Source organism: Phocoena sinus, chromosome 2 (genome assembly GCF_008692025.1).
Source record: "Phocoena sinus isolate mPhoSin1 chromosome 2, mPhoSin1.pri, whole genome shotgun sequence".
NCBI lineage: Eukaryota > Metazoa > Chordata > Mammalia > Artiodactyla > Phocoenidae > Phocoena > Phocoena sinus.
In genome coordinates this window covers 165719768-165739658 of record NC_045764.1, presented here as the reverse complement: position 1 = coordinate 165739658, position 19891 = coordinate 165719768, and the positions used below count along the sequence as shown (strand labels likewise).

Below are 19891 nucleotides of genomic sequence, written 5' to 3'. Positions count from 1 at the left end.
TGCCAAGTTTCCAGACTCCCATCTCGGTGCGTGCCCTATGGCAGCTCCCAGGACCTGCGGCCAAACCTGCGGTCTTTCCCGAAAACTTCTCAATTTCTTCCCAAAGAAGAAAGGCCTGAGTCTGCGAGGCTCCGGCGCCACCGACCTCCGCGCTCCGGGTGCCCAGTCCAGCCCCAAAGGCGGCTCGAACAGCACACTCGCGGAGGCGGGCGCGCCGCGGGAAAGCCCCAGGCCGATGCCGCCCGACGCCTGCAGGGAGCGGCGGCTGGACAGCAAGCCACCCGGGTAGGCGGCGGGCGGACCCACAGCCGGAGACGCCAAGCGCCCGGCGCGCAGTGACCAGCTCAGGGCTCAGCAGCCGGAGGCGGGCTCCACGCCCCTTTCGAATCCCGAACGGGGCTGATGACGAACACAGGGAGCGACGGACGTACACACGCCCCGTGCTCGCACGACAGTACCGTGCAGGGAGCGGGAAGGAGCCTCGGTCCGTCACCGGCGCGACCAGCGTTCCGCGTCCTCCACTCCCTGCGCTCCCGCCAGTTCGGCAACCCGACGCCCGCCTACCGCCTCCGTCCGAAACCTCCGCCGCTGCGAGGCTCGCGGCTTCCCTCCTGTCTCTTTAAATGGTGGGGCCAATGGGCCGCCCCTGCAGCTGCTACCGGGGTGGCCCCGCGCGCCGCTATTGAGGAGCGAACCAAGATGGCGGCGGCTTTGGCTCTGTGAGGAAGACGGAAGAGGCGACGGAAGAGGCGGCGGCGGCAGCGGAAGAGGCGGCGGCGGCGGCAGCGGCGGAGGGAGAGGGACTCCCAGTAGCCAAGAGCGCTCGTGCGCCAGGGGGCTCTCGGAGTCTCCCGCGTAGTGGTGGCAGCTGCAGCGGGACCAGCCGCCGGTCGGCTTCGGACATTTGAAGCAGGGGAGCGGAGCGCAGTCCCCGGCTGCGGTGGCAGGGCCAGGTATAAGGAAGGAAAACATGGCGGCGGCGGCCTGAGGAGGCGGCGGCGGCGGCGGCGGCGCGGGAAGCAGCTTCACGGAGATCATGGCGGAGGCGGGAGCAGGGCAGTGAACGGCGCCGCGAGTTCCTAGCGCGGCGGGGCGGGAGGCTGCGAAGCGCTGCGCGGCCCCCTCGGGGCGGCCGGCCTCGCCGGGCCTGGACAATAGCGCCGAGGAGCCGGAGGCGAGGAAAGGCGGGGGCCAGAGCTCAGGCCCGGCGGCGGGCCATGAGGGCGGCAGCGCGGCCCCGGGGCGGCCAGCGGAGGCAGTGAGGCCGGGGAGCCCTCCGCTCGTGGGCGTCCTCTCGCCTCGGCTCCCGCCTTCCCCGGACCCCCTTCCCGGGCGACTCCGGCGGGGCCTTTGCCCCGGCCCCCGGGCGGCACGATGACCGACACCCGGCGGCGGGTGAAGGTTTACACACTCAACGAGGACCGGCAGTGGGACGACCGGGGCACCGGGCATGTGTCGTCCGGCTACGTGGAGCGGCTGAAGGGCATGTCCCTGCTTGTCAGGGCCGAGAGTGACGGTGAGTGAACCCCTCGCGGCGGGACCCTCGCCTCGCCCGCGCGCCTGGGCCACCTGCCCGGTCCTGTGGGGCTAGCGGTCCTCTGCCTGAGAAGACGGAGGGGACGGAGGCGGTGGCTTAGGCCGCGGCGGCCGCCGCCTCGGGCAAGGACGGGCCCCCGGCCCCCCTGTGCTCCCGGAGCTGCCCGGAGAGCGCTCCAAGTGTTTCTTTCTCTGAGTGCCCCGTCGCACTTGTGCGGGCACGGGCGGAGCCAGGCGCGTCTGAGCGGTGCCGCCGGGGCGTGTGCAGAGGTCGGGGGCCTGGGAGCGGGAGCCCGGACCGTTCAGTTACTTTGCACAAGAGTGACCTTGAGAAAGCTACTGATCAAACCGATCTTCTGCCTTAGTTCAAGCGTCTGTAAAGCAGCCATGAAACTTTTCTCGGAGCTGAGAAAGTTCTTAGCTGTTTAACTTTTTGGAGCATAAACATTTTGTTGTGCTTTTCTTCTTTTTTTTTTTTGTTTTTTAACGTATCATTGCTGCATCTTTCCGATCCTGTTGCAGGTTGGCAACCCTGGTTCTGGATCTGGCAACTCTGCACTCGGCAGAGGAAGTGCTTCTTTGCCGTGAGAAGAGAGATTTGTGTTCCCGCAGCGTTAGTTGTCTTTTTCATTAGAAATGCAGAACTTTGTGTGTAGTTTCACTGGGTAAACACCCTGCAAGTTTGGAATCATTTTATCTGAGCATTTTATCTGTTGCTTAAATGTATATTCATAATTTGGTTCAGCTAACAGGTGGGGAGAAGTTGGCAGAAACCTTTAAAACCTTTCGAATCTGCCCTAGGGATGCATGTGTTTCACATATTTTGAAACAGCCCTTCAAGTTCAAAGACCACGTTGATTGAAGATAAGTGTTTCACATTTTTAAAGACTTAATGCAGTTTAGGGATTACCACTTCCTCCGGTGGCGTACCATGAATTTCCCTTAAAATGTTCACATCAGGTAAAACTTTTTTCAAAATAGTTCCTTCTGAATTTGAAAATCTGCCTTGTAACGATAGCCTATAATTTTATGGTAGCTAACTGAGTTTATTACGATTGTAGGTCTGTATCTAAATTATTACAAACTCATTTCAAGGAGCTTTAATTGGACTTCTACCCAGGAACTCCAGTTCCACGGAAAACAAATAAGACTCACCATTCTGTAATTGAAGACTGTAGGGACATTGCTTTTCAATTTGAATTGAAAGAAAAATGGTAACTTGGAGTATATTGCCCACAGATTACTTTATAAGCCTCCCCAAAATAACTTAAAACTGGAGAAAAATTATTTTTCCTTGGAGACATTTAAAGGGTTTTGAACACATTGGGTAAATTTTTCTGAGGCCTATATTATTTGTCTCTTAAAATACAAGTTTGAATGTGAAGTGTTAGTGTACTTTTCTGTATGACTATCATATAGTAACCAACTATTCTAACTTCTATGTTTTTGCTTGTTTGGAAAACTTTTTACATAGTGAGTTGGAAAGTATAGGCTTTATAGGTTCAGTTAATCATGTGTAGATGTGAGATGATTCTTTGAAACCTCATAATGATTTGAAATAAGACATAGCTTCACATCACGTGTTTAATTGGACTCATTATACAAAGTCCTTTGTTTAAAGTATTTTTAAGCATTAAGTCTTAACGTCATATTGTCATAGGGAATCATACTCTTCTAACACAATAATATAGGAATCCGGGTTTTTTCTATTTTTATCTAATAGGGAAAGAGCTGAAATAAACCGACTGTCCCCTTGTTAAATTTATAAGTTGTTAGGAAAACTAAATCCAAAGAGTAGGCTTAGAAAATTCCAGGATACTTGTAAAATACTTTGTAAATAATCTTTAATTTGACGATTTATGGGGGGTTTTTTTCCTAACAGGAAAACTCCAAGTAGGAATAATAGTCAAAATTTATTGAGTGTCTACTGTGTGCCGGAGATTCTTCACTTGTATCCTCTGGTGTCCTCTTGGTGTAGGTACTGTTATTAGCCATATTTATAGATCAGGAAACTGAGGCTCAAAGAAGCTAAATAACTTAAAATCACATAGCTAGGTTAAAAAGCAAGGAAGATCAGTGTTCGAACTGAGGTGGGGGAGAGGTGTCAGGGATTCTAGACTTCTAGACTATGACTTGAAACTAGTATTATGAATTATTTAATTAACATCATTAACTGTTAATAGTGTGTTTTTAAACCCCCATATTATTGTCTACTTGTATTTGCTGCTTTATACTTAGATTCAAGGTTCATTTCAAAGAAAGTGAAAACAATTTTTAGCCTAAAGATATTTAAAATTATAGTTTATCTCCAAGCCACATGTGGGAGTTTTGTATTGGCTGCTAGCTTGGATTATCCATTATTGGGTGCTTCCCTCATTTTCCATTACAGGATAATTGAGAATTTTCTTTTTATTGCGATGGGCAAAATGGAAAGTTGTTTCTGGTTTTCCATAAAATGAGTCATTTATCTTGTTAGAGGAGCATATACACTTATCTGAAAATCAGGAACGAAATTTCTGAATGGAAGTATTTGTGTCTTCCCTGTTACAGGGCATAGCTGTCTGGGTAAGTGTGCCCTTCCCCTCTGGAGCTGAGTGCTTCGCAAATCTGTAGCTCTCCTAGCCTTGGAGGAGAGATGTCCCACTAAGTTACTGAGCCCATTTTCTGGATTGCATCCTTATTCAGTAGGTTCCTACTGGCAGATACGTTGTAGGAACATATCTTTTTTTAAAAACGAAGGTAGATTACCTCATTACCTCATAGCCATGTACCTGCAAAGTTCCCATCCTCCAATAAAGATTACTTAGAATTGTTTTTTTTCTTCTCCCAGTTTATGCTGTCCCTGTTAGGTTGGTGAAGTGAGGGTAATGATGTCATCCTTTACTTATTCTCTCACTTTATGTTCAAATCATTCTATTTGTTTCCTCCATTATTATTTTTACCATCTCCACCTGCCAATTTTAGAATTGATAATGTAAAGAAATTGGAATTTCTCCACACACTGAAGGATGTCTTTGAACATAAAATCATGTCTATACTCTTTATTCTGGATTACTTTGCCAATCATCAAGAATAGTGTTCTTGGGGCTTCCCTGGTGGCGCAGTGGTTGAGAGTCCACCTGCCGATGCAGGGGACATGGGTTCGTGCCCCGGTCCGGGAAGATCCCACATGCCGTGGAGCAGCTAGGCCCGTGAGCCATGGCCGCTGAGCCTGCACGTCCAGAGCCTGTGCTCCGCAACGGGAGAGGCCACAACAGTGAGAGGCCTGCGTACTGCAAAAAAAAAAAAGAATAGTGTTTTTATATTTGGTTTTCACCTTAAGTTTTATAAAATATTTTTTACGTTTCATAATGGTTTTAATTCTGACTTGTCTAGTCAAAGTTAAAAAGATTTCATTTTCACTGTTATTTGAGGCATGAAGAAATGAGACATGGGGAAATGTTTTGTTCAAGGTAGTGCTGCTAGCTAATGGTAAAAACTGGAATTCTGTGCTTCTTCCTCTTGATAGAACTTGGTTGTAGGTAGATCTGCCTCTACTCCTACTATAAATAGAAAAGGAGGTCAACAGTTTGGGTAGGAGAGTCTGTTTTGTTTTGTTTTGGCTGCGGTGGTGAGAAATGAACAAATAGCATCAGCATTTTTTATGTTATTCTTATAAATCAGTAAGTAGTATATAATCTTGCATATAGTAAGCACTCCAAATTTAGCTACCAAGAAGAACCCAGTGTCAGTACTGGGAGAAATATTTCACTTTGAAAAGTTGATATAAATGTGCTTTTTTTCTCCTGTGTAGACCTACTTTGTGGAAAATTAATAGGCTTAGGATAACCAAACCCTTATTTTTCATCTGTTGCGTGTGATAGCTTTTGAAAGTTCGAGGGCCATTGGCTACACTGGGTATACCTGATGGGGTTGGAGTGTAGTGAAGGCTTGACACAGGGGTGGGACCTTTTAACATAATGCTACCAAGTTTTTTTTTTTCCCAGGCCTTCATTTTAGGTTTTAAATGCCATGTGTAATCTGTTGTCCACAAAATTGGGAGGGAGGGACCTGGAACACAGACCTGCTATAGGTTTGGAACATACACTAGTCTCCTATCATCATGAGATTTTGGACTTCCATTAATTCATTTTGATGGTGTTTTCTTTCTCCTAAGGAAGCATAGTACCTAAGCTCTTGCCCTTAGCTTTGACCGTTGATAATCTCAATATACTGGAAAAGCCAGTATATTGCCAGTAAGATTGAACTGCTTGCTTAAGAGCAGCAGACCTGGAAGCTCTTCATTCTGAAATCCTTAAATATTTATACAGATCTGAACTAAGGTCAGGATCTAAGTTTCTTAACCGCAAACCAGATACTCCCATATTACCCGAATCTGATTGATTGGTTGGTATTGAAAATAAAGCCATAAAATTATAGAAACTATAGTATTATCATTTCTCCAGTGAAGGGAATTGATATCTTCTGAACAAGTGAATTTTCCAGCTAAGTTAACTGTGTAACAAGATTAAAAAATCTCAACAATTTTCATGGAATATTTCCTAAATACTATATATTAGAAGGTTTTTCTTAGGCAGTCTAATGAGCCTGTGTTGGTTAGCCTTTTATTTGTAATGTGTTTCTGGATCATTGTTATCAGTACTAATTTTTCTACTATTCAAGATTATAGTGATGCCAGGGAAATGATATTCTGATCATGCTGTTAAAGAAAAGTATTGAGTGCTGGTTATGTGATAGGTTCTGGGGTAGGCGCTTTAATATAAAAGTTCAGTTAATACTCAAAAGCAACCCTAAGAGGTATTATTTTTTTCTAACCATAAATCTTGGTGCATTGATTCTTTGATTGGATAGTTCTGGGGTCTTTTTTTCCTGTACCCAGCCAGAAATCTAGACCTTTTTTTTTTTTCCAATGTAAAATCTTTCCATTATAAAAGATTTGCATGAATTTAGTGTTTGAGTATGTTTGTTAGAACTAGGAATCAAACAAGCTGTCTGCTGGCTGGATCTATACTACGGACACTAGTTTTAAGTTCTCTGATTTCAACTCTTCAGATGAGACTTCATTCTGCGTGTACTAACTACCCTCCCCCTATCCCTGGAGGTGTTTGTTTTGTTTTGATAGGGGTGTATTGGGGGGTTGCAGCAGGATACTAGAAAAGTTCAAGAGGAACCAAGATGTGAAGTAGGGAGGGAACATTTATAATGACCTAATTGTTTATACTCATAATTGTACTGTTTGTTTTATGGTCACTTTTTCTTGCTATCAGTCTATGACAGCTTTACCTGTAGTTGTCTTGGTGATGTTATGAGTAGCATTTCCCCTTCTTTACCATTGTCCCCCCATTTCCTGAGTGTACAGATCTCCTTGTTATCAGTATATTTGGGGCCTCTGTTTGTGTCAGGATATACAGATCTATCTCATCTAAAACTAGCATAGTATTCCACTGTATATATTGAATTCACACAGTACAGTGTTGGTGGCATAGAGTAACATTTCTCAGATTTTTTTCCCTCAGGATACCTTTATAGTACTAAAATTGAGGATCCCTGATAGCTTTTGTTTATGTTTAAATAAAAAATATCTATTGATATTTAGCATATTAGAAATTAAAATAAGACTTCAAAAATCTTTTCTAAAGCAAGAATTCAGTGACAAGAATGTCACTGTTTTACAGTTTTACAAATCTCTTTATAATGTCTGGTTCCATTTTTTTTTAAGTGTTCTTTTCTGCTTCTGCATTCAGTCTGTTGCACTATCAGTGTAGACACTGTGAGAAAAATCAGAATGAAAATGGCAAATAATCTCTTAGTAATATTATGAAAATAGTTTTGATTTTTCTAGGCCTCTTGAGATCCCCACACTCTCCAGCTGGCTCATATATTGTTTCTAGGGTTTTTTTGCCTTTACAAACACTGCTAATGACATCTGTATTCATATACTTGGCACCTGTATGAGGGTGTAGGATAATTTCCTAGGATTGTTGGACCAAAGAGTAGTATGTGTTTAGAAGCTTTGTAGATAAAGGCAAATGACCTTCCAAAAAGGTTGTGCTGATGTTCAGTTTGGGTAATAGTAAATGAGAATTAAGGACCCTCTTTATTTTTTGAAGAAGTATATGTGCAAATATGGCCTTGCACGCCTGTCAGAATCTTGGGGATGGACTCTGACAAGCATTTGCTGTGCAGGAGTATTCTTTAGTTCACCTGAGCGTGGCTGATTTTGCTAGTGGTCTGAATGATAGATTCTGCAGTGACAAACTTAATTACATGTATTGATGCATTCCCCTTAGCTACGTCAATCTCTCGATTTTTGTGTTTCCATATTTCCTTCCCAGTCATTCAGGTGGGAAGTGGGAAGGCCTTTCTCAAGTCTTGATATTGGGGTTTGCTATGTAGGCTTGTCTTTCTCTTGTCTGTGTGAGTGTCTTTCTCAGACGTGTGAGGAGATGGTGTCATGGTGGGGGGTGGGGGTGAGAATGAATTCCTCTTGGAGGATAAAGGCATCTATTTCATTGGATAGGATGAATGTGTTCCTCAAATAAATTGGGATGGGGGGCTGTTTTACGTATGTGTTTCAGCTACTAAGATATACTGGATCTACCCATTATCAAAAGCATTGTGTTCCCCTTAATGAGAACTTTAACTCCCTTGATGTCATTTAAGGTCTCCTATTGAGGAACATTTTCCTCATTTCTCCCCTTGTTATCTCTGCTACCATGATAAATGCCTCACACCTACAGTTGAACTCTACATCCCCTTCCATACCCACTTATTACTGGGATGGAACTACAGCTCCCAGTACTGTAGCTGTAGCAATTGATGGGGAAGGATTGTGTAAATGCATATTAACACTCAGCTGGATCTTTTTCAGTTGATTGGATAAGTGCTTATAACTTTATTCAGTAGAAACTATGAGATGGGGGTGGGGAACCTAATAGATGGACTAGGAATAAAACTAGAAATGTGTATTTTCATTATTATCTTACTTAGCCCCCCAGTTAAAAGGCTGTTTCCCATATTCCAGCCTCTACAGCCTACTGACATCTTGGGGAACATGGTATTTGGGGACCAGAGCTGGACTTCCTAAAGTTATATCTTAAGACTAAAACCATTGGATATGGCTGAAATGGTTTCAGGAGAGATGCTTCCCCCTGACATCTTGAATGGCACAGGAAAAAGAAAAACTTACCAGAAGCTTCTAGTATGTGCTTATTCTTGTTTTAGCCAGCATTTCAAAAGGGAACACTTCATACTTTGAATTTGTGATTGATTTTTCCTTTCTAGTCATCCTAACACTTAAACACTACCGAGTTTTGAAACAAATGCAAAAAAAAAAGGCAAAAAAACTTGTACTCAAAAAATAATAGTTGGTGTTGGTGTTTTGTTTTAGCAGTTGCCAAGTCAGGTGTGTGGGTTTTTTTGTTTTATTTTTAAATTATTTATTTTTGGCTGTGTTGGGTCTTCGTTGGAGTGCGCGTGCTTCTCATTGCCGTGGCTTCTCTTGTTGCAGAGCACGGGCTCTAGAGTGCAGGCTCAGTAGTTGTGGCGCACGGGCTTAGTTGCTCTGCAGCATGTGGGATCTTCCCGGGCCAGGAATTGAACCTGTATCACCTGCATTGACGGGCAGATTCTTAACCACTGCATCACCAGGGAAGTCCCAGGTGTGTGTTTCTTGAAATCACAACTTGAAGTGATAGCTCCAGCCCCATGCTGTGTGTCATTTTACCCCTTCTCTTAAACTTAAAAAAAAAAAAAAAAAACTTTTAAAGTATAATACATCAAAAAGGTACACAAATCATAAGGATTCAGCTTGATGAATTTTTCACAAAATAACCAGCACAAAGATGAAGAAACAACATAACCAGCACTCCGGAAACCTGCTTTATGTCTCTCTTCAGTCACTATCTCTCCCCTTCCCCTCAACAACCTAACTTCTAACACCATAGATTAATTTTTGCCACTTTTTGAACTTCATGTAAATGGACTTATGGTATATACTTTTGTCTGAGGCTTCTTTCATTTATGTTTGTAAGATTCATACACATTTTTGCATTTACATATATTTGGTTCATGCATTAACATGGCTGTATGGTATTCCATTGTATGAATATTTACACTTTAGCTTTTTTTTAACAGAATTCACATGCCATCTCATTCAAAGTGTATATAGTTCCGTATTGTCTAGTATATTCACAGGGTTATGCAACCATCACCACAATGAGAGACCATTTTGTCCTCTAAAAGAAATCGTGTACCCATTAGCAATCACTACCCATTTGTTCCCCCTTCCTCGCAGTCCTAAACAGCCACTAATCTACAAATCCTCTAAATTTGCAAATTCTGGACCATTCATATAAATGCAGTCCTAAAACATGTGGTTCTTTGTAACTGGCTTCTTTAACTTATGTTTTCAAGGTTCAGTTACAGCATGGATCAGAACTTCATATCTTTGTATAGCCGAATAGTATTTCATTTTATTTACCCGTTCATCAGTTTTTGGACATTTGGATTGTTTCCACTTTTTTGCTGTGTGTACACAAATTTGTGTGGGCAGATGTTTTCATTTCTCTTGTATGTACCTAGGAGTGGAATTGCCCGTAACTCTCTCTTTTTGAGGAACTGCCAAATTTTTCCAAAGTAGATGTCTTTTTATATACCTACAAGAAAAATGTATGAGGGTTCCAATTTCTCCACATGGTTGCCAGCTCACGTCATTGTGTGTCTTTGATTATAGGCTTCCTAGCTGGTGTAAAATGGTTATCTTTTTGTGGTTTTGGTTCGCATTTCCCTAATGACTAAAGGCGGTGAGCTTCTTTTCATGTTTATTTTCCATTTGTATATCTTTTTTGGAGAAATATCTATTCGGATCCATTGCCCATTTTTAAATTGGGTTATCTTTTTATTATTGAGTTGTAAGAGTTCTGGATGTAAGTCCCTTATCAGATACATGATTTCCAAATAATTTTGCACATTCTGTGGGTTCTTTTCACATTCTTAATGGTATTGTTTGTAGAATTTTTTATTTTTGTTTTTAATTTTGATTATGTCCAGTTAGCATCATTTATCAATGATGTCTGATGTTTTTCCTTTGTGCTTTTGTGCAGTTTGACTTTTAAGGTGGCATTACTTACTTAGTTTGGTTCTATGACATTAGATCTCTTGCATCTTCTGAAATATGTTATAAAGTAATCCATTTGTTTCACTCTATTATTTATGTAGTTTTCTGCGGATTGATTGTTTTTTGAGGACATGATATATTTCAAAGTAGGGTTTTTGGAATGTATTTTCTCATAGAAACATGTTTTGAATATGATTATATGCCATGACTCATCTTTTAAAAGTTTGATCCATAATGTACTTGACATACTTTATGATTTCATTGGGAAATAATAGGGTGCAATTTTTGTTTTAGTAATTAAACAAATTATTTACAATAATTATTTACAAATAATTAAACAAAATATTTACAGAGATAGTTGGAAATTTTAATACTTTTAAGGGACTCTAGACATTGAGTTCATTTGCTTGCTGCTTTTTCTTCTGGTAAATATATCACTAGACAGCTTAGTAATTACCGAAATAAAAATTCGATGATTGTGCATAAAGAAAATTAAGGGGCACTGGAAAATTTATTTTGATTATTGTGGCAAAAGTTGGAAAAATGGGAAGAAGAGTCATCAGGCTTCCTCCAGAATGTGAGAATATTTGTCTGAACCTCAGTGAGCCAAAAACAGTAAAAAGAAAAGAGCTTAAAGAAATGGGGTGTTGGGAGTACAGGAGGAGAAAATAGGGAGACTGTTTAGTTACCTTAAGTACAGAAAGGGTAAGAGACAGATTTTGGATTAAGCAGTTCACCTGTGCTATACACTGGAAAGATTCAAGTAAAGTGGGAAGCTTTCTTGTGCACAAGGTGTTTGCAAATTAAGTCACTGCAGCTTGGCAAATGCTGGTATTTTACTATATATATTCAATATCACTGAGCATCATTACCAGCACATGGTAGTGAATGATCAGTAAATTACTAACACGGGGCAGTATCATAAACTTAGTAAACAAATTTTAAGGTAAAGGCAAAACTAGTCAAATTTGGAAATGTTAAGAGTGCCCTTTTCTCAAGTGTCTAGCCACTATTTGGAATGGATAAAGCAACTGTTAAATGTAATATGAGAAGAGTTGAAAGCTTTGGATGAGAGACAGCTGCAGAGAAAATGCTTTTTCTCAAGTATTTTGGGTCAGAACTTGGCTTTAAACTGGAATTGGTTGAGGAGGGGAGAGGTATACATTTAGTCTTAAAATTTGCTCATTGTAGAGACATACAGATGGCCAACAGGCACATGAAAAGATGCTCAACATTGCTAATTATTAGAGAAATGCAAATCAAAACCACAGTGAGGTATCACCTCACACCAGTGAGAATGGCCATCATCAAAAAATCTAGACACAATAAATGCTGGAGAGGGTGTGGAGAAAAGGGAACCCTCCTGCACTGTTGGTGGGAATGTAAATTGATACAGCCACTATGGAAGACAGTATGGAGGTTCCTTAAAAAACTAAAAACAGAGTTGCTATATGATCCTGCAATAGCTGGAGAAAACTAATTTGAAAGGATACATGCCCCCCAGTGTGCATAGCAGCACTGTTTACAATAGCCAAGACATGGAAACAACCTGTCCATTGACAGGTGAATGTATAAAGATGTGGTACCTGTATGCAATGGAATACTACTCAGCTGTAAAAAAAAAGAGTGAAACAATGCCATTTGCAGCAACATGGATTGACCTAGAGATTATCATACTAAGTGAAGTAAGTCCGACAGAGAAAGACAAATACCATATGATATCACTTATATGTGGAATCTAAAATATGACACAAATGAACTTATCTATAAAACAAACAGACTAACAGATATAGAGAACAGACTTGTGGTTGCCAAGGGGGAGACAGGGTAGGGGAGGGAATGGATTGGGAGTTTGGGGTTAGCAGGTACGAACTATTACATACAGAATGGATAAACAACAAGGTCCTACTGTATAGCACAGGGAACTATATTCAGTATCCTGTGATTAAACCATAATGGAAAAGAATATGAAAAATGTGTGTGTGTGTGTGTATATATATATATATATATATATATATATATATATATGTATAACTGAGTCACTTGGTTGTACAGTAGAAATTTAACACAACATTGTAAATCAACTATACTTAAATAAATTTTTTTTTTTTTTATTTTGCTCTTTGCCACAAAGCAGTAGTTATTTTCTAATACCTTGAGTCTTACAATACTGCCGGGGAAAAACAGAAATGTGCAAATTAGCTTATTCTGAGAAGTAAATTGATAATTTGAAGATGGAGAAGTGTGATTTCTGTATTAAACAGAAATATAAGACTTTCTGAAGGTGAATCATAATGTGGGGATGTACTTGGGCAATGGATCATATCCTTGATGTGTTCAGACTTTTACCAGTGAATTCTTATTTTCAGTCTTGAGAGAGACCAGATTTTATTTATAATGCTTATTTGCATGTTTTAAGTTATTTCTCTAAATAATACTGTATATTAGAGATTTAATCCCAGATCATCTGGCTTCACACTGTGCTGTTTCACTACCTTCTGCTGCCCAGGAGTTGTTAGATTTCTCTTACCATCTAGTGCTCACTCTTTAGATGATCGTGTCTGTTTTGTTAAAAGTAAACATGTATAAAGCAAGCATTTCTTAGGTTACAGGCTATTATATTTAAATTTGTATTGTTTTAAAATAATATTTCCTCAACTGAAGTTGTATGTGCATCAATCCTTCAAAAAAGGAAATGTGTGTGTATGTAAGGGAATATAATTTTGCTGCTTTACTGTTACATAATGGAATGTGTTTGTTTTTTTTTCCTCTTTCCTAGGTTCTCTACTTTTAGAGTCCAAAATAAATCCTAATACTGCATACCAGAAACAACAGGTAAAATTTTGAAGATGTTCTTTATCTTGCATATTATCCTCTCAATTTGGTGATTAAATGAAAATTTGCCATCTGATTCCTTACAATGAAAATTTTGGAGTAGATTATAAGATGCTTTGCCAGTCTAATTCTAAAATCCAGTTCTACCAATCTCTGTATGTATAAAGCAATCATTTTTAATTAAAAAAAGAAAAACTTGCCTCAAGTTAAGCTAAGTTCTAGATATTTGACTAACTGAGCCTTATTCTCAAAAGTTAAAACCTAAAACGACACAGTTTTCTTGTTTCTACCTAAAGAGAATTTAAAAAGTGACCACTGATGGAATAATCAGCTACTAACACAACTAAATGATAGAAACTCCTTCCTTCACTGTTGTAAATGCTAGTGCAGGAGGAACATTCATATCTCTATACAGCAGCTCAGTATAAATACGAATCTGATTTCTTATATAGCCTGAGTGGGACCTTATAATGATGTAAGTTTTTTAAGAACTTTCAATTCGAGTACACTCTCTTTCTTGTACCCTTCTGACGCAAGAGATATCTGAAAGTAAATCTCTCACTTAATACTTGCAAGCACTGTCATCAAAATTGGTATTTATTCAGAATATACCCATGTAGATAATACTGAGTGCTTTACAAAGCCAATGAAATCAGTATCAGTTCCCTCACTGCCCTGAAGATGCATATATAAAATAAAGTAAAATACACTACCAACACATTTATATAACTTTATAAATATATAAATAACTTTATAAATAAATTATAAAGTGCTTTGCTTCATCATTGACCATTAAAATACTACTAGAGGCAAGTTAGTTTTATTTTGCACATAAGATGATGCTTAAAGATTGTGGCTTGCTTGAGGTCACACAGATACTGCATAGGAAATCGGATATTTACTCCTAAATTTATATAATGGTGATTTATTTGTCCAACAGGTATTGGTACAATATGAAATATTTTCTTGATGGTTCAGTGGTCTGTTAAATACACTTTGTTGCATTTGGTGTTCTTAAGAAAACTCTCAGGTTAGATTGCAATGGCTGGAGACTAGAGTATTATTTGGTTTTGATATTCTATACGTAAATTAACATTTTGAGTTTTCAGTCAGCTGAAGAGTAAAAGCACATCCTAAGAAAAAGAAAAGATCAAGTCTATTTTGAGGATGAATGAACAAATCTATATGTCTTAACCTATAGGCTGTTGGATGATAAGCAAGCAGGATGATTTGGTGAAAATTAGGCTCTTCAAGGAAAACAGAAGAGTAATTCCTAAAAATTTTCAAACTTATGAATTTGTCAAATGGATAATTAAGAGCGTATTTCTATCTGTGCCCTGATTTAAGCCTCCAAATGATTCTGAATATACATTGTAACAGAGTAGTTGCTTACAATTGTCTTAAACTTATTACTAATGTGATAGTGGTTTTAGACTTCTTCCAATAGATCTTACCTTATTACTGGTTTTCAAAACAGTGTGATCCCATTTATTTAAAGATGAAACTGAGGCCAACGGACTAATTTCTGACATGTTGATCTTACAGTGTTCATGTAAATTATTTTGAGCTGAAACAGCTGCTCAGTCACTGGAACAGATTGCTTGCCTGGAATCTATGATCTCTTGAAGTTCTTGAAGATAATAAAAAGGGGTCTTTGAGCTCTTTTTTAGAATTCTGAGTAAGATTTGCGGATTTATCCTCTTAGTAATGCTGCACAGCCTAATCAGAGGATTGTTTATTTACTTCTGGCGGGCATCACTTTTGTTCAGTAAGAGACTATTGGTCTCATGATTGACAGTTAAATAATTGACTGAACAGAGTAAATATGCAATTTAGCAGACAGATTTTTAAACATGGGATCCATTTGTGTACAATAAGCGGTATCCTTACGAGGTACTGAAAAGTATTAGAAATTACATAGATCTTTTAAGATACCTTAAAATATAGTCATGTTTCCTCCTCAATACAGGAACTTCTATCATTTCAATAGATGCTCAGCCAGCCTTGGCTTGGCTCCTTTCAGTTACTTATTAGATTAAATTATTTTTCTTTATATTGTGTTCACATCTAATTTCTACTCCTAATTCGTCTCTTTGGACCAGTTTGAAAAAGGCTACATGGTAGCTGTTACATTAGGCTTCGTTTTCAAATGTAACTCTCCCTAGTGCCATTCAGAAATTCTTAATATGATTCATAGATCCCTCTGGAAGGCTCTTTTTTGAAATGGTTAATTGCTGTGAAACAGTGTATGTGTTTATTTATAGTCAGTAATTTCAAAAAGATACCTTAGACCCTATAAATATACCATGCATATTGTAGAATACAGACTATTTGTACTACAGGAAATATAAAGTGGTCTTGGTATTATAATTGTAGTGTCTTGCTGAGATTACATCTTAGTAAAAACTGTTGAACTGTTTATTAAACTATCATTAAAAAAACAAAAATTGGTATGAAATGAATAAAAGGGTGGTAGGTGGTAGGAGCATCTTGCTTCTTGAACTTTGGTCAAAGTTACAAAACCTCTGTCCAGGTAAATGCTCACGTTACAAATTTAGCCAATAATTTCAAGGGCGTCATGGGCCTCAAGTGCCCCAGGTAAAGAACACCCGATACTGAAAGTTAGAGAGGAGGAGGAGCAGCTATGTTTATTAATCACATCCTCCTGACACGCCCTTGCTACTGAATACTCAGGACTTCCTCTTTGAGCATTTTGACTAGAGCATAAAATGTAACTTAATGTGCAAGCAAAGGATTGATATAATGTTTAGTTTGTATCTTTTGATATATTTAGATTATGTGCTCAATTTGTAGTGCTTTTCATATATTGGATCAACTTCTCCTTAAGGAGAATGTTTTCATTTTATAGATTGGATAAAGTGAAGTGCAAAAAGGCATTGGAAATTACTGACATCAGTGTTACAAAAAGTAAAAATGAGTACTGTTCTCAATTCCCTATTGCTTTGTTCATTTGCCTTATACTTTGAAGTAGTTTGTGATAATATATGTTAATCATTCAGACTTCTTTTCTCTCAAGGACACTTTGATTGTGTGGTCTGAAGCAGAAAATTATGACTTGGCCCTTAGCTTTCAAGAAAAAGCTGGATGTGATGAAATTTGGGAGAAAATATGTCAGGTAATTTTAAAAATCAGAAAATCAACATGCTTTCTTTTTAAGCATTTTGTTTTTTGCTGTACTTTATGCTAATGCCCCAAATTTTAAATAGAGACACATTTCATATAGATCTTCTAAATTCACTGCTGTCTGTGAAAAAGCTTGATTAATAGGAAAGTACAGTTTATTGACATTAATCTACCCAGCCCAGACCTTTTCTGAACTCCAGAGTTTTATATCCAGCTGCCTTTGAGAGCTCCTCCATGAGTGCTAACTAGCATCTCAAATTTAATAGTCTTAAGACTGAACGTAATCTCACCGAGATTTGTTCATTCTCCTAGCTATCTCTCTCATCTCAGTAAATGCCACCCAGTTGCTGAAGCCAGAAATGTGTTTATCCTTCCCTCATCTTCTGTATCCATTCAGTCCCTCAATTGTAAGTCTTAAATGCATTCACTTATCTTCATTTTCATTGCTATTAGTTTACTAAGCCACCATCATTGCTTGCCTGGTTTATTGCTTTCATTCCCAAATCTGTACCACAGCTGGAGTGATCTTTTTAAAAATGCAAGCCTGATTGTGTTACCCCTTGTTCAGTAACTTCTTATGGCTCTTGACTATCTCTTCAATGTCATCATGCATGTTCTCAATTGATTCTGGAATTCCCTAGTGGTTCTAGTACCTCAGTCTAGTGATAAAATCTCCACAGTCTTTTGAGAATGGTCATTTTTTATGTGCTCTGATGGCTAAAGCCACTGGTTCTTGTTATGGACTTATTTAGACCATTACATCCTAAGGATGCTTTCTCTATCTTCATGTTTATTTTATCTGGAGAATAAATAACTTTCAGGAGATTCTTTAATTCATTGGTTCTCAAGGTGTGGTCCTCAGACCAGCAGGATGAGCATGACCTGGGATCTGATAGAAATGCAAATTCTGAGACCCCCATCCCAGATCTACTGAATCAGAAACTATGAGTAGGTACCAGGAATTCTATTTTAACAAGCCCTCTAGGTCAGATTTTCTCTGTAAAGGGCAAGATGGTAAATATTTTAGGGTTTGTGGACCATACAGTTTAACAGCTATTCTGTTCTGCTGTTGTACTGTGAAAGTAGCCATAGATAACACATAAATAAATGCACATCGTTCTCTTCCAGTAAAATTTTATTTATAAAAACAAGTGGTGGTCCAGGTTTGGCTCATTTGTCAACGCCTGCTTCAGGTGATTCTGATGCACCCTGAAGTTTAAGAGCCGCTGCCTTAGGAGAAGCCACAGTGCTCTTGAGGCACAGTTTCTCCTTAACTTGTAGAATTTATTTCTGCTATATAATTCTACTTAGCTGTGTTTTTCATAAATTAACCTGCCTGTTAAGCTGTCCCTTTCCTTCTCTTAACATGTGAAAAGCTAACATTTGTTTTTATGCTTTCTTCATGTTTTCTTTGCTTTCTGTCTCATACAGTTGTTTTTACAGCATGTTCCTCTAGATTTTTGTCATGTGGAGTTCTTCCATAGAAAGAGAAGAGATTAATGAGCTCAGGGTGGTGCTGAAAGCACCTGTTACTAAGAAAAATCTTGTTCTCTTTCACCTTTCTAAGATGAACAGTCCCACCCTGGACACAGTCTTATTGGGTCAGTATTTAACTCAGACCTGGACTCAATCTGTTAACCGTCATGCCTGGCTCTCCTTTAAAATTGTTGGGGCTTTATTATGCTTCTCCTTAGTCTGTAACACCATAAATTTTTCCGTCATTTTCTCTTGGGGCACAAGTAGTAGTACTTGTATACTTTGCTCTACAATAACTTTCCTGGGAATCACTGCCTACTTTGTTGTTCCTTTCTGATCTTCCCCTCCCAACTTTTACATAGTTTATGTTCAAGATGTCATTTCTCAATGACTCTTATGATCCCGATTGTACTTCTCAATTAATTCTGTATCCTGGCTTATTTTAGGGAATTTACTGTATTTTGTTCTCTGAGATCTTATGTTTCTCTATTTCTTGAACTCATCATTTTTTGATCTAGAAACAACTAAAAAATCTCCACATTATCTAGTACTCTCCTTGATAGCAGTTATGTCTGGGTGCATCTCTTTTTCCTTTTTATATCTTTATGATCTTCACATTCTCATTTGCTTCCTATCTGTCCAGATTGACTTCTGAGATTTATCCTTTCTCATAAGGAAAGCTCTCTCTTCTAGCTTAGTCTACTTTCCTTTTTAAATTTTCATCCTTCTATTGCTCCTCTTCTGAAAGTAAGACTGAAACATATTTGTCAGATTATTACAGTTTCACCATGTTTCCCTGAGAAGATCAAATTCCTAAACACAGGTCTTTTTGATTACCTGTTCAGCCTTCGTATTTGCAAATTAATTCCAGGAGATGGCATTTTTCATTATAATAAGGGCTCTCATCCCTTATCATTGGTTTTGTAACAAACCCCTACCATTTTTCTGTAGGTAGAGCCATAGCTTGAATACTAGGAGTCTAAAGCTCTGATGAGATCTTACGTAATTTAAAAAAATCCAGGGCCAACTCGAGACCATGCCAGGTAAAAGCTGTGAATGTGCCTAGCCTCCTTTTAGTGGTGCTGTCCACTGGGTTAAGGTCAAGACGGTACTGCCTTGCAGCATTTTTCTAGACTTAGTCCAGGACTTCTTCCCTTCTAGCATCCATCAACATCTCTTAACCATGCTAAGCAATTTAAGTTTGTTGGTCATTTCATATAAGGCCTAAGTTTTCCATCCCTTTGCCATTCATCTTGGCCTTTTGGGCTGGTTTAGTGGCAGTGTCTCAAATTACAGGGCCAGGATAGCAAAACTCATTTCATTCCAAAATACGTCTTTGACCTTTTGTAAAAATTTTCTTTTACCTTAAAATGTATTTAATTGTGAAGACGTATAAGTTATCTTTTTATAATTAGAGCCCCTACACTGACATACAGTTGGGGTTTATGACAAACTTTAGAGCTTCTAGGGGATCATGAGAGGTATAGGTTTGGGTGTGTAGAAAGGAGAACTTCCATGGTTTGGTTACTTAACTTTAAGCAGGTATTCCTAGGGGATAGCTCTGCTACACATAGGTTGCAGTTACTTTTTATGTGGTTTTATTTTTGTGTGGGTGCACTTGTTTCCCGCTCAGTTTTTCTTAATCATCATTTTGGGCTACCAACCAACATTTTCATACCAAATCAGTGACCTACTTTGGTCCAAAGCCAATTTGTAAATGCTCTTGGCCCTTGGTTTCTAAATTAACTAATATTTTTCTTATTGCTTACAATTATATATATT

General features: G+C 39.2%; 1 protein-coding gene across 2 annotated transcripts in view; it reads left to right on the top strand.

The window, feature by feature from the left end:
* Nucleotides 1–770: 770 nt before the first annotated feature.
* The window catches only part of PPP4R3A (protein phosphatase 4 regulatory subunit 3A), a 39166-nt gene continuing 20045 nt past the window's right edge, over nucleotides 771–19891 (top strand). For both annotated transcript variants that reach the window (XM_032621129.1, XM_032621128.1), the window contains exons 1-3: nucleotides 771–1516; nucleotides 13434–13489; nucleotides 16527–16625. In XM_032621129.1, coding sequence (XP_032477020.1) covers nucleotides 1375–1516; nucleotides 13434–13489; nucleotides 16527–16625 — 297 coding nt within the window. In that variant the 5' untranslated portion in view covers nucleotides 771–1374. The remainder of the gene's footprint in view (nucleotides 1517–13433; nucleotides 13490–16526; nucleotides 16626–19891) is intronic.